Genomic DNA, 15,228 nt, shown 5'->3' with positions numbered 1-15,228 from the left:
CTTTCTTTTCTTTCCCTATTAGATAGAAAACGGTCGGCTGTGGAACTCTATTGTGAAGATCTCAGAAGAAATATCAATTTTTCCAGTCAGCTTTTCATGATGTAAATATAATTTGAGCTTTCCCAAATGGGCAGCTAAACCATGAACAAGCAGAAAAACCCATTTTGGACTGTATTTCTGAACCAGGCTTCACCTTCGGGAACTTATTAAAGGATTACAGCTGAAAAAGACAAGAGAAAGAAAACCTTGAACAGGAAGCTTATCCTACAATGAGAATTACAAGTACATCTTGTATCTGCCCAGTCCTAGTTTGTCTCTGTTTTGTGCAGAGGTGTTATGGAGCTGCTCACCATGGCTCCATCAAGGTGACTAGAAATCAAACCAAACACATAGAAGGCGAAACAGAAGTGCATCATCGTCCCAAGCGTGGATGGGTGTGGAATCAGTTCTTTGTTTTAGAAGAACACATGGGACCAGATCCTCAGTATGTAGGAAAGGTAAGGCCATTGTCTTCTTTTTGGTTTTGTTTTTGTTTTTCCCATCCCCTGAAATGTGGTATGGGTAGAGGAAAACCAGGTATCTCCTTAGATGGCACCTCCTTTTTTAAAGGAGGAAACCTCTTGGATTGCTACATACATGCACACTGAACTTGACAGTTGTTTTTAATGTTGTTCTAATAAACACTTTCTGTGTTTATTATAAAGAAAAAAAATATATAAAAGTAAATAAGACGCAGATATTAAAATATGATAAAACAGCATTTCTTCTGATCTCAGCTAAACACTGAGTAAGTGCAACCAATCCTTTTACATTAGATTCTAGAACCCCAAATGCATAGGGCTTAAATATTTCACTGCTAAAGACTTTTCCAGACTATTTCAGAATAATATTCAGTTCTGCTTCCAGTTTAGGCTCCCTAGGGTATTCATTCCACTCTGAGGGTAGGGTGGAAAAGGACTCCTCCAAAGGGAAATCCTTTGTGACTTTCTTCATAAAAAGCGGCAGGAAGCGTGTTACTTGTTACAGTTCCTCAGAAGCCTGTGAGAACAACCACCGCTGCATTTATGTTTTGACATATATAGTGAGCTTCAGGCATAAAGTTCATGCTGATGCAGCCCTCGGATGGCCAAGTGAAGTCTGATTTATCATGCATAATGTCTGTATAACTTGCATTTTAAATTTGCTTTAAAAGAACACAAAACTATATATTTAGCTTTATTGCAAGATATATGACAGATGGAGCTTTTCTCACTCTGAATACTGTCTGTCAGCATTACGGTAGAATTTTTTATTACATAATCTAGATGAATCTTGATTTCCTTAATGAAAATGGGGAAAGACATTGAATATGAGGCATGAAGAAAGATGGTTAATGGGGATGAGGGCATGGAAAAGGCATTATTTCATTTTAGTTTGCCTTCAAGTTGGGAAGCCTGAGAATTATACCTTAGAGCATGAAAAATATCCACAGAAACCAGTAGCTTCTGAAATCACAGATGTATTGTAGCAAGGACTTTTAAATTAGAACAGCATTACCTGAAGTAAAAAATAGCAAGTGAAACATCTGTATTGAAGATACTGGTAAAACAAAGAATAAAAAGAAATTATTTGGTTATGCCAAACTTAGTAAAATACCAAGTGTTTCAGTATACTAAAAATTGTTGAGATTTGCACAATAAAATATAAACTGGAGAACGACCTTTCTAAATGGAGATAGTGGGTTGCATTGAAAGGGAAGCTTTTAAAATGGGCAAGGGAATGAGGAGATAAGCTTCCAGACCCATCTTAGACTGATTAATTATTTCATGAATAATTATGGAATAGAAGAAACACTTTACAAACACGTTGCTGATGCAAAGCTATGCAGGAGAATCAAAACATTATCTGAAAAGAGCTAGATAGATTACATAAGATTTGGATACGGACAGTAAACCTCAGGTCCACAATGTGGTAAGGCTCTGACAGAACAAGATCATGAATTTCTGTTATATGCTATTGGTTTGTTAGGTGCAGGTGACAGGAAGAGAAAGATCTGGTCGCCAGATCAATTATTGCTTCTGTCATACCTTAACATAAATATAATACTAAGCTGCAACAGCTGAGATAATCAAAACAGAGACAAAGTGGTATTGAAGCCATTGTGAAAAATAATGTTAACCTGTTTACTGCTGTTATTACTTTTGGCCAAGAAAAAATAATTTATATATGAAGCTATACAAAGAAAATTAAAAACCATGGTTGAGGCGGTAGTGGACAATAAAATATCTTTAATTACTCCCGCAAATAACAGTGAAAAGCATATATTATTCTATAAATACACTTCAGAAGAAACCACGAGAAATAGAAGAGCTATTCAAGTTGATTCAGCTTTTAATGGAAAAAACTTGGTTTTGGTGACCAAGAGTTAATTTAGAATGGAAATAAGAAAATAAGTGAGGTTCTGAAAGAGTCCACTAATAGGAAGAGTGGAAACAAAAATCTGAAGAGGTTTCAAAGTAAAACGTGCTTGTCTTTATGAAAGCATTTATAGACATGAATGCATGCAAGAACAGAGGCCTGGATTCAGTGAGTTAAAGGTCCCTTTCAGTTTTATATTCCTGTGATAGCATTATATATTTTCTTTCATCCTCTGACCACTCTATTAATGCTACATTTATAGACATCAATGAATAAGATTTCTTTTAATCCTTCGTGGTCAGAATGCGACTACATGCCTTGTCTGAGGACATTCCTTCCTCTGTACTTAGCAGTTTTTCTCCCCTGTTCCTCAAAGAATTCCCTGTGATGTTCATCATTTTCTGCTCTGAGTACTTCACAGCATTAGTAAGCTCATCTTTGCAGAAGCGTTGTGGGACTTAGAAGCGTCTGTACTCTGTTTTCCATTTGTTGTGATGGTTCTGACAACCTGATTTACTGCAAAGATCAACTCGGGCATATATTTTTAATTCAGAAAAAAGGAAAGCCTGGCTGAGACTGACACAATACTAGTAATTAGTACAATTTCAGTAGTGTGCATGAGTTCCTTTTAATTTTGAAAAATAGATGTTTTACTGATGTTGCATTTAATTGTACAAACTTCATGAAGGTCTCATTCTACGTGTCTTTAATTTGACAAGAGGTTTTCATGCAAAGCCCCTCAGTTTATGAAAGAAGGCTATGTGAGCGGTGCCCTTTAATTCCAGGCTTCTGTTCAGTGGCAGCGCGTTATCAATTCCGTCAGTTATTAATTCTGTAGACTGCCCTGCTTCACTGGTGAGAGTTTTACCATTTGAGATCTGTCCTTTCACATTTTTCACACCCAATTTGGGAGTAACATCACAGAAAGCAGAGTCATTATGTACAATGCTGTTATAATGATTACGGTCATTGTCATGGAAATGCACACTGAGGACAAGAATTTGGTAGGCCTGCAATGAAAATGGTAAGGTTTCTCATTCTTATCATGAAATGACTGTCAAGAGGATGGATTAATTTACTGCCATCATCTGTTATACAGCAAATGTTAGGACAACAAGTCATCATTATATTTTAATATCAAGCATATCCCCGTTCCTCAGTTGACTTTTTTTTTAGATAAAATAAATAATATTTGGAGACTAGGAATCTGTATAAAATTAATCTGTATTAGCCATACTCAGAAGTGTTTTTTATAGGAACGTGTCAAAACACAGGTCCTGGAAAAATTAGATTGTGGTAGAAATGGGAAGTGATCCTTTTGTAGATGTTAAGTATTTCCCGTAGTTCTGGTGTTATTGAACTGGTTCTCTGCTGTTGCACTTGGGGTAAGTCTTCAATGTTTCAGGATATGTTTTGCCAAACAAACAGTTCCAAAAATAGTTTTGTATTAAAAAAGGTACCTTTAAAGAATTTAAAACCACAGTGACTTCTTTTTTCTAAAACAGTGAATTATTTGGGGAGGGTTTCTTGAAAACTTCCCAATGACCCACAGTATCTAACAATGTTACTTCTGACAGACATCTTTGGTGAAGTATGTGTGTGCATCTGCAATGGAGTAACTGTGGAAATTTGATTAAGTGGGAACAAATATCCTTGTCTCAAAAAACTTGCAACTTGAATCCACAGAACTGAGCTTTCAGCTGCATGAGACTTCTTGTCTTTTGCATCTCTCTGATGAAAACTATTCTAATGAATACATAGCTCTGAGCACTGAAAGGGGCAGGGGTGGTGAATGCACTGTGACCTGGTGAGGAGTCGGGTACTGACTGCACCAGATCAGAGGAATGAAGATTCTCCTGAGGAAATCTAGAAAACCTTGTGCTATAGGGCTGCAAGCTTTAACATTTCTCAGTTGTCACGGCTGATATAGTTTGCACTTCTCTCACATTTTCTGTATGCTTCCAGGTTAGATAATTCATGTGCCAGGATATGGAAAATAAGAATAAAAATAACAAAGAATTTAAGGAAAGAAGAGGAACGGAGTAAATGTTTCAGTCCATAATGTTCTCATTTTGAACCTTCACACCTCTTTGCCTCCAGAAGGGCTGCTCTTTCTGATATTTCTTAAAAGTAGGTTGCACTGGAAGCATTTCATAAGTACACTTTCACCGTCCTTTTTACTTTGGAAAGAGAAGTAAATGTGCAGTGGTAAAGGGAAGATCAGTGTTGTTTTGATTCTGAGAGAGTCATGCTATTAGAGGGAATAGCAGAGGAATATAATGAACAAGACTGACACTTGATTTCTCTGTGCATCCTTTGGGCCTCTGAAATACCGAACGTATACCTCTTAATTCACTTCAGATGTCCTCTGAAAGGTAAATAAGAATGGCTTTTCAGGTAGTCAGCTCTATCTTGTTTTTCAACTGCATTTTTCTTTCCAAATTTGGGGGTAACGGAAATGATGTTTTACCTAATTCTTACACTTTTCCCTGTAATTCAAAAACACTTTCAGATTTGTGTTGATAGGTGAGGTAAGGAAGTATGGAACAGTTGGAAATGGGTGTGAATACAGGGAACAGAAGAGGAATGTAACAACTTTAAAAGTCCTGAAATTATTATACTGGAAGTTAGATTAGGAAAGAAATCCAAGGTGTTACATTGGATTTTCAAGGTAGTAATTCTATTAATTAATTTCACTCTTGAAAACAGAAATACAGCGTAACAGACTTGTCATTTAAAATTCTTTTTCAAGGTAATAGAGTGACATGTCATTGCAATAAATTAGTTCTCATACAGGAGAGTGATTCTAATCTTTCCTGATCATATCAAGACAATTTCACATCTCAGATTTGATGACAGTAAGGGGAAAATACGCATGCTTCTGCATAAGTCCTAAGGAAGAAACAAAAGTAGAGTTTTGCAATTAAAATGCTTTTATTCAATGTTAGAGGTTAACATAAAATAAAGCATATCAGATGTTTCAGGACAAGCATACACAAAAAGTTCCAAAATTTATTCTGATAAAAGTGCTTTTCTTTTATAATAAAGAAAATGAAAAGGAAAGTTTAGATGTTATAGTCTAAAGATTTTGCACATGGCTTGTTAGCCATTTTCAAGGTGTGCAGATGGCATAATCAGCATCTAGAATATCATGCATCTCATTTTCTACCTTTTAGGTTGCCAATTTCACAAAAAAAATTATTTGGATAAATTAATTTTCCTCTATAGCTAGCGAAAACGTGCTAGCAATAAATACCTAACTATGCAAGTACAGATTTTCCTGTTCTTTTATAGACTTTGGTTGCTTCTTTAAAATTTTATACTAGAATAGACCTGTGTAGAAAATACAGTAAAAAGAAGGGAGGGATTTTGGCTCAGCAAGCTTTAAAATCACATATTTCATGTGTCTAGTGTGAAAGAGATTAAATTTTTAATACTTCCAGGGCTTTGAGAAAGGGGGAAGACCAACATTGAATGAATACACTTAATATTTGAGCAAAGATTTTAGCTTCACAATTTTTAATTCAGTTTAAGACTGAGATATCTCCAGCTTCTTCCAAAGGACCTCTCAGCAAATCTGTGAAGTACTGAGATTATAGATGCTTGCACTGGAAAAGCAGAGGTTTGGATTTTTAATAGATGCCTTTTAATTGAAAACATCTTTCCTGTTACAGTTTCTCCATAGGTCACTAACCTCAGATTTTACAGTACTTTCTATTTACTTCGTCTTTATGGTTTTCTGCTCTCTGATTACTCAAAATCGTCCTCTTCCCTGTAACAACATTTTCATTGCATTAGGTCACTAACCTCAGATTTTACAGTACTTTTTTATCTATTTTGTTCTTTATGCTTTTCTGCTTTCTGATTACTCAGGTCCTAATTCTTGTCTCCCTTACTGTTGCTAAATAACATTTTGATTCAGTGCCATTGAAGTTGATGGAAAGCCGACACTGATCATATAGGATAGTACCTATTTCTTTATTCTCCTATCTGTCTCCCACTGTTGCTCAGGGCAACCTTACCAAGCCTTACCAAGAAACAGAGGAAATGTGCACTCTCCATCTTAACTGCTATCATCAAATCTGAGGTCAGTATTGCGCAACATTATATAGTCCTATATCATGTTAGCCATCTCATTTTCCAGTTTATCTTTACAAAAAGCTAATTCAAGACTGTTGCCAAACCAAAAAGCTTTCAAAATAAAAATGTGCACATGTGTGTTTGTGGGGCTTTTTTGAGTTCTGTTGGCACAGCCAGCCCCCTTTGCTGCCTTCGTGCTGATAGTAACCCTACCTATTCAACAGCTATTATTTGGTTTCTTTTTGAGAGCTTGAGAGCACACTACTCAAATTCTACAAGTCATCGAACACTGTAGACCTTCAGGTTTTATTTATTATTTTTAAAGTGGAATCTCTAAACATCCAAAGGTTATTTGGGGGGAAATCAAACTCGAGGGAAGAGAGTGCTTTCATCAACCTGATCAGTCTGACTCTGTTCCAGCATGCTCAGTCATACCTGAGGTTTCCTGAAGCACAGTACTTGTCTTGCAGTCCTTTGACAGAAAATGGCTATATACAGACTGACAAGGGCTTTTTGACTTGACAGACCAACCAAACAAACAGAAAAGTATGAACACATTGAAATTCAGTCCTGGTCCAAAGACATCGGATAAAGTGTTTACCTGGTTTAACTTCGTTTAATTCAATGTGGAATTGCACCAGGAAGAAACTTGGGTCTTTTATGTCAAAACAGCAACATTGAATCTAATATGTCAAAGTAATAACTATTTTTGTGAGGAAGGTTTATACAATCTGTCAGTTCTATATTGCAAAACATCAGTTTGCTATGTGGAGACCATTATTTCAATTATTTCAATTATTTCAATTAATGGTCCAAAAAAATTTTGTCAAGGTGATCTAATCTTCCCCAAGATTCTAGTGGACTGAAAAAGTCTGTATAAAAATTGACCCTTTTTGTTTTGTTTTGTTTTGTTTTGTTTTTTTTTTTTTACTTCTTACCCTTTCCTGATTTTGACATACCAGCAGCTGAAGTTCTGTGGCTTTTATATGTTCTTTACACTGAACAACTGTATTGATGAAATCAATGTCTTTAGGTGGAACTGCCATTTTTCACTTAAGTGTTCTAGCACTAATTTTTTTTATGGGGAAAGCCAGCCTCGTTCCTGCCTAAGCTATTTAAATTTTTAATTTACTAAATGGTATTGCCTTTAAAAACTAGGACAGAAGCTGGACATTGCTGAAGCTGTCTGTTGTCTTTAGGGTGGGTGCTTCTTTGTATGTTAGTAGTTTTTTTGTTATTGACCAACTGCAAACTACACTTTTGCATAACAAACAGGATTTTTTTGGCTAGAAGGTCAGTGAAGACAATAAGAAAAGGTATGCCATTGGGAAAATTAAAATCACCTAGTTTAGTGTTGAGAAATACAATGCTTAGTTTTTAAATTTCTACGCTTTTCTGTTAATTAAATGACTGGAAATTTACATGGGAAGAGAACTGAGAGAATCTTATTGATTTCTCATGTCTATGTAAAATGACCATGCTAATCTTTATCTCTAATAATACTGTTTCCTGATACAGAGCCTCAGTGATGTTAATTACCGTCTTGACATTCTGTAACATTCCAAGAATTTTTACAGATTACTGAGTGCTTTTTTCACATTAGGTTTTTGAAATGTCAAAAATTAGAAAATACTTGTGGTGCGGACAGTCAATATTGTGGCACACACGGAATTTGTGCATGTCAGAAATCATAGAGGGATATAGGTGTGGGACAGTATGAGTTTAAATTCACTTTATGAAGAAATTAATCCATTACAGCTGCAGCGTATCTTATTTTGGCAGACCCCTTTTGCTTTTAAAATGAGGTAACAATTTTACATGCAGTCAAAGGAGGGTTAGAAGATGAAGTAATTGAGTTTGCGTCTGATGTGAATACTACATAGGTAAATTGTGCTTCTGTGCAATATTTAGGTTTATTTGCGATGTGTACTATGTAAAGTATCTAGTACTTTTTCATTAAAGTCCAAATGAGTAATGCCTGAAAGCGGGAAGTACCATGACTACTCAAAACCACAGCTACGTGCGGTGCGGTCACTGGTGAACTTCAGTGAAAGCTTCCCCTGCTGTTGTTTGGTTTCCTTTGCAGATTTTCTGGTCTGTAGTAATGTGCTGTTTCCTTCAGTCGGAACTCTTACGATGAGGTTAGATTATAATAGATTTCTCTCCTTCATCCAGCCTTTTTTTTTTTTTTCCACATCGCTTATAGGTAATGGTGGTCCCCTGTGATCCTCAAGGTTCTGTCAGATTTGGCTGGCCTTGTCCAAGGCTCCAAAAGCCACAGGCCCCAGGGGCACCAATGTGGGGATGTGTGCACAGACACACGTGTATATAGTGGAGGCTTGATTGCGTGGGCATTGCTTCTAACACAGTTCATGTTTCTGTAGAGAAATGTAGTTTGGTGTCAAATTCAGAATTAATTTATTAATTCCCCCAGCTGAGTGACTGCCATGAGGTTTTTGGAAGCCAGACATTTTATCAGTTTATTAGTACTTTTCCTGGCTGTCATAGTGACCTTTGCAAAATATACCAAGTTGTGGCCCTTTCATGGAGCTGTTTTGAAGTGAGGGCAGCTTCTCTCACTGAGGGGCTCCTTTCAGTACCAACGGCTTATGTAGTCTTAAATGGAATTTGACTGAGTATTGTAATACGTCCTCATATCCCTACTATGAATCACGTTGTGTGCAGCAGGAAGATAATTCCATCGGGGTACGTGTGCCCCAGTGCCGGCAGCAGCGGCGGGCGCTGCCGGGCGGCCCCTGTGGCGAGGGGCCGGGGCTGCCCCGTGCCGGACACAGCCGGTTCCCGCCGGCTCCAACGGCCCCACCGCAGGGCACAGCTGAGCCCCTCAGCCACGGGCGGGCGCCGCGGGGAAAAACTGCGTCAGAAAGGGCAAAACGCTGCCCGGCAGCCGGGGCTGAGGGAAACCGGGTGAGAAACAGCCCTGCCAGCCCCGAGGGGAGAGCGGGAGGAGGAGGAGCAGAGATGTCCCTGCGGCCCCGGGAGAGACCCCGGCAGCTCCCGGGAAAACCCCGGGCCGGAGCAGGGCAAAGTGTGAAGGAGGAAGGAGCGGCAGAGAGGAGCTGGTGTGGACTGACCGAAGCCACCCATGCCCCTGCGCCGCTTGGGAGGAGGAGGAAGAGGTCGCGTTGGGAATGAAGGTGAGCCTGGGGAGAAGGAGGGAGGGGTGAGTAGAAGGTGTTCTATTTTTTTTTTTTTTTTCCTTTGTATCTCAGGATCCAAACATATTTTAAATGACAGTAAGTTAAATTAGTTTTCCCGAAGTTGAGCCTGTGTTGGCCATGATGGTAACTGATAGGTGATCTCCCTTTCTTTATCTCGACCCACAAACTTTTTTTCGTCTTATTTTCTCTCCTGTCCTGTTGAGGAGGAGTGAGGGGGCAGCTGGGTGAGCCTCTAGCAGCCAGCCGAGGTCAACCCACCACGTAGTTGGTGTGGTACAATTGTACTGCTCTGCAATTGCACCTCTATCTTATGCCATAACTTCTATGCATAACTTCTGTCAATCGTTATATCAAAATTATGTAAAATGACAAAAATACTTAGTTTCTGTATTAAAAAAAACCAACAAACCACGAAAGAAGTGATGGGCCAATTACATCTATAAAACGTAGCAACGAGGAAATAAAGATAACTTTACGTCCTTTTATATTAATCTTGAATTTGGTAACTTCAAATTTAAAGATATTTACCACTTGATCTTAAATCAATAGCTGATGAAGGTAAAGATACCTTGACAAGTTCCAGCATGATTTAGCATGTCAATTAGTTCTCAAGTACCTTCTCAAATTTATTTTAAGGGAGGTACTAATTTGTACCAGTTGTGTTCAGTTGCCTGTGTAACTTTTCATGCCCCTTTGCCTTGTTGTCTTTTTAAAGATGCTGCTGCATTGTTTGGCTATTCAGTATATTTTATCAGCTCATTTGAGATGTATTTATGAAAGGAAAGGTTAGCTGGACTTTTACTTAGCTTATTTATGCAATGACAGGAACACTTGCTAAATGAAACTCTAGATTAAATAATCCTATTTACTGTGTATCAAGCTACAAAGATTAAAAAAAGTGCAGGAAGCCAAAAATGACAATTTGGCAAATAGAAGGTACATCACCACAGTTAGGTATTTTCTCCTTTTTTTTTCATCTAGAAGGGTGTGACAAGGAAACCATGCAGAATATGCTTTAACAGGAAAATATCTTTTTCTAAGGAGTAGATGGCTGTAAAAGAGTAGGGATTTCAGGTCTAGCAACTTATTAATTCATCTCAAAAGGGCTGAAAAAAAGGCAAGTAGGAGCCTGTAGTATCCTTAGGCTCTTAGTGGAGTTTGCAAAGGGTTATTTTTGTGGCATATTTTTTATCGCACTAAAAGTAATGACTCATATTGGTGGATTTTGAATGTATTGCCTTCTCATCAATTGCTGCTTTGCCTTATTAGATGCTTTGTCTTAGTAGATACTTTGCCTACATGTCATCTTTCAGTTGTTGTATCAGAATTATGTCTAATGCTCAAATTTTATCAATTCTAGAACACAAATACACGTTTTTTAATGACAATAAAATTTGTCAGACAATAAGACAAGTAGGAGATCTAAGCTTTGACTTTAAAGCTTCTCCATTGTTTCTAATCATATAATGCATAGCTAGTCTATGAAACTAAAGTCACAGTGGTGGACGTTCAGATTAATTGCCTCTGGAAATATTTCATTTCTAAAATACGTAGGGTTTTTTTTCTAACTGTAGCGGAAAACACCAACCCATAAAAACATGAAAGCAATATTTCAGGTTTTCTTCATACCTTTTTTTCTGTTTATCAGGATAAGCTCTGGTTGGTTCTTGATAAGCAGTTAGTTTTGATTTAAATAGTTATTCCCACAAGTTTATCAGCTGCAGCTTGAACAACATATTTTAAATAACAATGAGAAGAACACAAACACCTTTGTTAGGAAAGAAAGTGTGGAGGTGATATCTGCATTCAGATTATGCTCAATGAATTAGAGCCAAAAAACTTGAGCAGAGGTAAATCTGTATGTCTGGGGCTAGAACAGAATATCTTTGAAGTTGTTTTTGTATTCCTCTGATCTTGGGTCCATTTGCTAAAAAGTCTATTCCCTCCAGAATTTAGATGAGATTTTCAGAAAGTTGGGTTGTCTATATGGAGCTGTTCAAGATAGGATAGTTGCAAAGTTGTCTCTCAGCAGAAAGGTATTATTAAAAGACTTGGGGAATAAAGTCACCAGAAGAACTTAGGTTCTAAGTCTGTTACTCAAGAGTAGTAGTGTAGTTGTTCTATATATTGAATATTCATATCAAAACTTCATTTTTCCTCTTAAAATAGTTTGAAATTTTCCATTAAGGTACAAACAAATGAAAATCCCAATAATCAGGGATATTAGTTTGTATTCATAATTTACACTTGGGATTTACTTTGGGTTTAGTGTATAATTAATTTGTGTGGTATGGGGTATTGGTATGTTCTCGTCTGTTTTGTTGTCAGATATGCATAAGGTTGCTAAAGTGTATTTGTTTGTTTTCTTATCTTCCAGTGATAATATTGATATCCAGATCCATATCAAGCATACTTGATACTTAATGTATCAATATAAATAATACAGCTTTTTAAAGTCTCATGTAAAAGACATAGCAATAACTACAGTTCTACTGAAGAGATCTTTTCATTCTTGTCAAAGGACCTACTTGAGCCATACTTGTGATACTGTGTTGATGATAAAAGAGGTGATATTCACAAACAGAACCCTTCCTTTAAATTAGGAAAGCCTTTTTAGGAAGAGGTATCTGTATATGTTTACAAAACAGATAGAAATGTTTTTAATTAATATAAATATAATCTTTTTTGGAAGACATAGTCCATTTTTAATTTTCAGTAAGTTTTTAATATGTGTGTATTGCTATATTTATTTTACTACTTAATATTATTTACAGAGTTTTACTGTAAAAATCAATAATATCTTAAAGAGGTATAATTATGGACCTGATGAACTGTTACAGAAGCAATGTTTGCACACTACTGATACATGAATACTTCCTATCTGAGAACCTTGAGTCAAATCATGACAATATAATCATTTCAACAAATTAAAGAGCACCTATATGGATGCTTCAGATGTAACAAGAACATTGTAATTTCCCTGCTGACTGGAAAAACTAAGTTGCTGATGATGTGTTGAGGGTGTTTAGATAGCTTGTAGGATAGGAAAAATGCAGCAGTAATGGAGGATTTCACTTACTCCCTAGAAGGCAGAATAAATTTTACATTGAGGTTGAGCCCTATTATCAAAAGGCTCTAGCCATAATAAAAGACTGCTTCATAAATTATCTAGTCATCAAATCTCCAAAAGAAGACCTAAACCTAAACTTGATTTTAAGTAATGCTTAGAGCAAAGGCAAAGCACCCGCAGAAAGACACGAAGGGCTAAAGGAAGTTGGAATGTCTAAGTGGCATGGTAGAGAGGGCAAATAAAGGCAGTCTTTTGAAAAGTGTGATTATTTCCAAATGAGAGAAATAGAGAGTACTGAGAAATCTTGCATGGTTATTGTAAAGCACAGTAACCCATCAGGGAAAGTTTGAGGAAAAACTTGCAATAAAGATAAAATAAAGTAATTCTTCTTTATAAATATCAGGATGAGGAAGCCTACCAGAGACTTCTGTGCCAAAAGACAGTTGAGGTATAAAAGGTGTAAAGAGAGCAAAACAAGGCTTTTGCAGAAAACCTAAAAGAATTTTTAAAAAATCTCTTTACCATGGGAGACCTTGGGGAGCATGGCAGAGTCATTTTCTGAAGAATGTGTCGAAGGAAGAGTCTCAAACTGAGGCACTGTAGAAAAGGCTATGGAAAAAAGCAACAAATGAACAGTAATTAATCGCATATACATGGTGTAGTAATCCAAGAAGAAATACCGAACCCAATAACTTTGTTATATTAATACTTATCTAAAACTACTTTGGTATCTGAGGATGAAAGTGTTCAGTAATATCAATGTAACAAAGAAATAAACCAAAAAAAAAAACAACCTCAAAAAAATCCCCAAAGCTGGCGCGTAGGGAAAGTCAACGCCGCTTAGCTTTTAAAACTATTTGTGGAAAGCAGGATTAATAGCCAGGTTTCAAATTTCATTAATTATATGAAGCTATTCAGAAGAAAAAATAGGAAAGATCAACTGTAAATATGAAAGATCAGCAGAAGAATCTTTCAAGACTGAGGGAAATTCAATAGAGATAGATGCAGAATGGGGCACATGAGCAGCAGCTGAGTTGAGCAGTTTTAACTGAGTTGACAGTTACCACTCATTAGCAAAACTGTAAGGTTATATTAGCTCTAAGATAAACCTCCATCAGCTAAGTGCTTAGAAACAATCCAATAAACAAACTGAATATTAGAAATCATTAGGAAGGGGGAAAAAAAACCCACCACCGAATATGTTGCTGTATAAATCCACAGTGCACGTGTCTCAAATGCAAAGCATGCTTCTCGTGTTCTTATGCTTTTCCTCAGTCTTGCAAAAGAAGTTTCTGAGAAGGGCTACAAGGCTGATCTAACGTATAGAACGATTCCTGTATGAGTGACTAACTTGACCTTCAAACAGTTGCCTTTATTTGAGCAACTCTACATTTTCAATTAACAACTTCAATTATGGAATTACAATGTGTATGTTTACACCTGTTGTCTTTCTGAGTACAGGTTTTTTTTATGGGAAGGGATGACTTTACTTTCTTGGAAGCAGTATGAGGAACACCTTAGTAGGGGAGGGGTCTTCTGACTGAAAAGAGATGAAATGAGGAGGGTTGGATAGTGACCTAGACAGTCATGAGTAGTGTTAGGAATGTGAAATCAGGAATGATTTTTCACTTTCATTTCCTTCCCTCCTACAGTGCAGTTCTTCACATATGAAATTAGTAAAACTGCTTAGTATAGGATGCTTTGATGTTTAATGCCACATCAGTGTTCCTACTTAGTCTCAATAATGAATTGAGGTAACTCACCAGGTGAAAACCATGGCATGCTGACTGTAAGAGCAAGCCACAGATTGACAGAAAAACCTATGCATTCAAGAAGTTAGAGCTGCATGTCTGTAAGTAAAGGTAGCTGAGCTTTAGCTCAATAAATGTTAACAAAAATCACTTGCCCATCACACACCTATATCACAAGGATTTGTTGTCATATTAAATAGTATGCCAAGCTTGGTTATGTCAGAAGCTATTAATGATGAACTCAAAATTTCTAGTCCGTTCTCCCTACTTAGATAACCTTTCCTCTGTGTCTGTAATACCATGAGCAAATCTTGTTTTACATTTTATTTGGAGGAAGTAGTTTCTCTGTTTTTTTTCTCTACATTTGTCAAACCAGTATAATATTGTATAAAATCGTTGTGACATGTTTCTTCCAGAGCACAAGGAATACATTCATTATAAATAGTTTTCATACTTAAAGCAAACTGGCAATTTACAGTGACTCATTCAGGATTTGTTTTTATTTAAATCATTAAACATAAGGGCCATGTAAAATTGGGATGTAGATTCTAGGTAAAAGCTGAAATATATGCACAGTAGTATTGCTTATAACATTAACTACAGTTTATGGGGGAAAAAAACCAACCCAAAAACCCCCTCCATCTTACAAGTGATTAGTGATACTCAGTGGCTCCAATTTAGTGCACTGTTTAGGAACTGAATCATGTTGTTGGCTTGTTTGATTTGTTTCTTTCCAGTTTTGACTTCA

The 15,228-nt window shown here is 36.8% G+C and overlaps 1 protein-coding gene across 4 annotated transcripts in view; it reads left to right on the top strand.

The window, feature by feature from the left end:
- The first annotated feature begins 269 nt into the window (after positions 1–269).
- The window catches only part of CDH18 (cadherin 18), a 180,713-nt gene continuing 165,754 nt past the window's right edge, over positions 270–15,228 (top strand). For 3 of the 4 annotated variants that reach the window (XM_074146449.1, XM_074146448.1, XM_074146447.1), the window contains exon 1: positions 270–497. In XM_074146449.1, coding sequence (XP_074002550.1) covers positions 270–497 — 228 coding nt within the window. The remainder of the gene's footprint in view (positions 498–15,228) is intronic. The other variant, XM_074146450.1, reaches the window with a different exon arrangement.

Source organism: Numenius arquata, chromosome 4 (genome assembly GCF_964106895.1).
Source record: "Numenius arquata chromosome 4, bNumArq3.hap1.1, whole genome shotgun sequence".
In the NCBI taxonomy this organism is placed as follows: domain Eukaryota; kingdom Metazoa; phylum Chordata; class Aves; order Charadriiformes; family Scolopacidae; genus Numenius; species Numenius arquata.
This window is presented reverse-complemented; position numbering and strand designations above follow the sequence as displayed.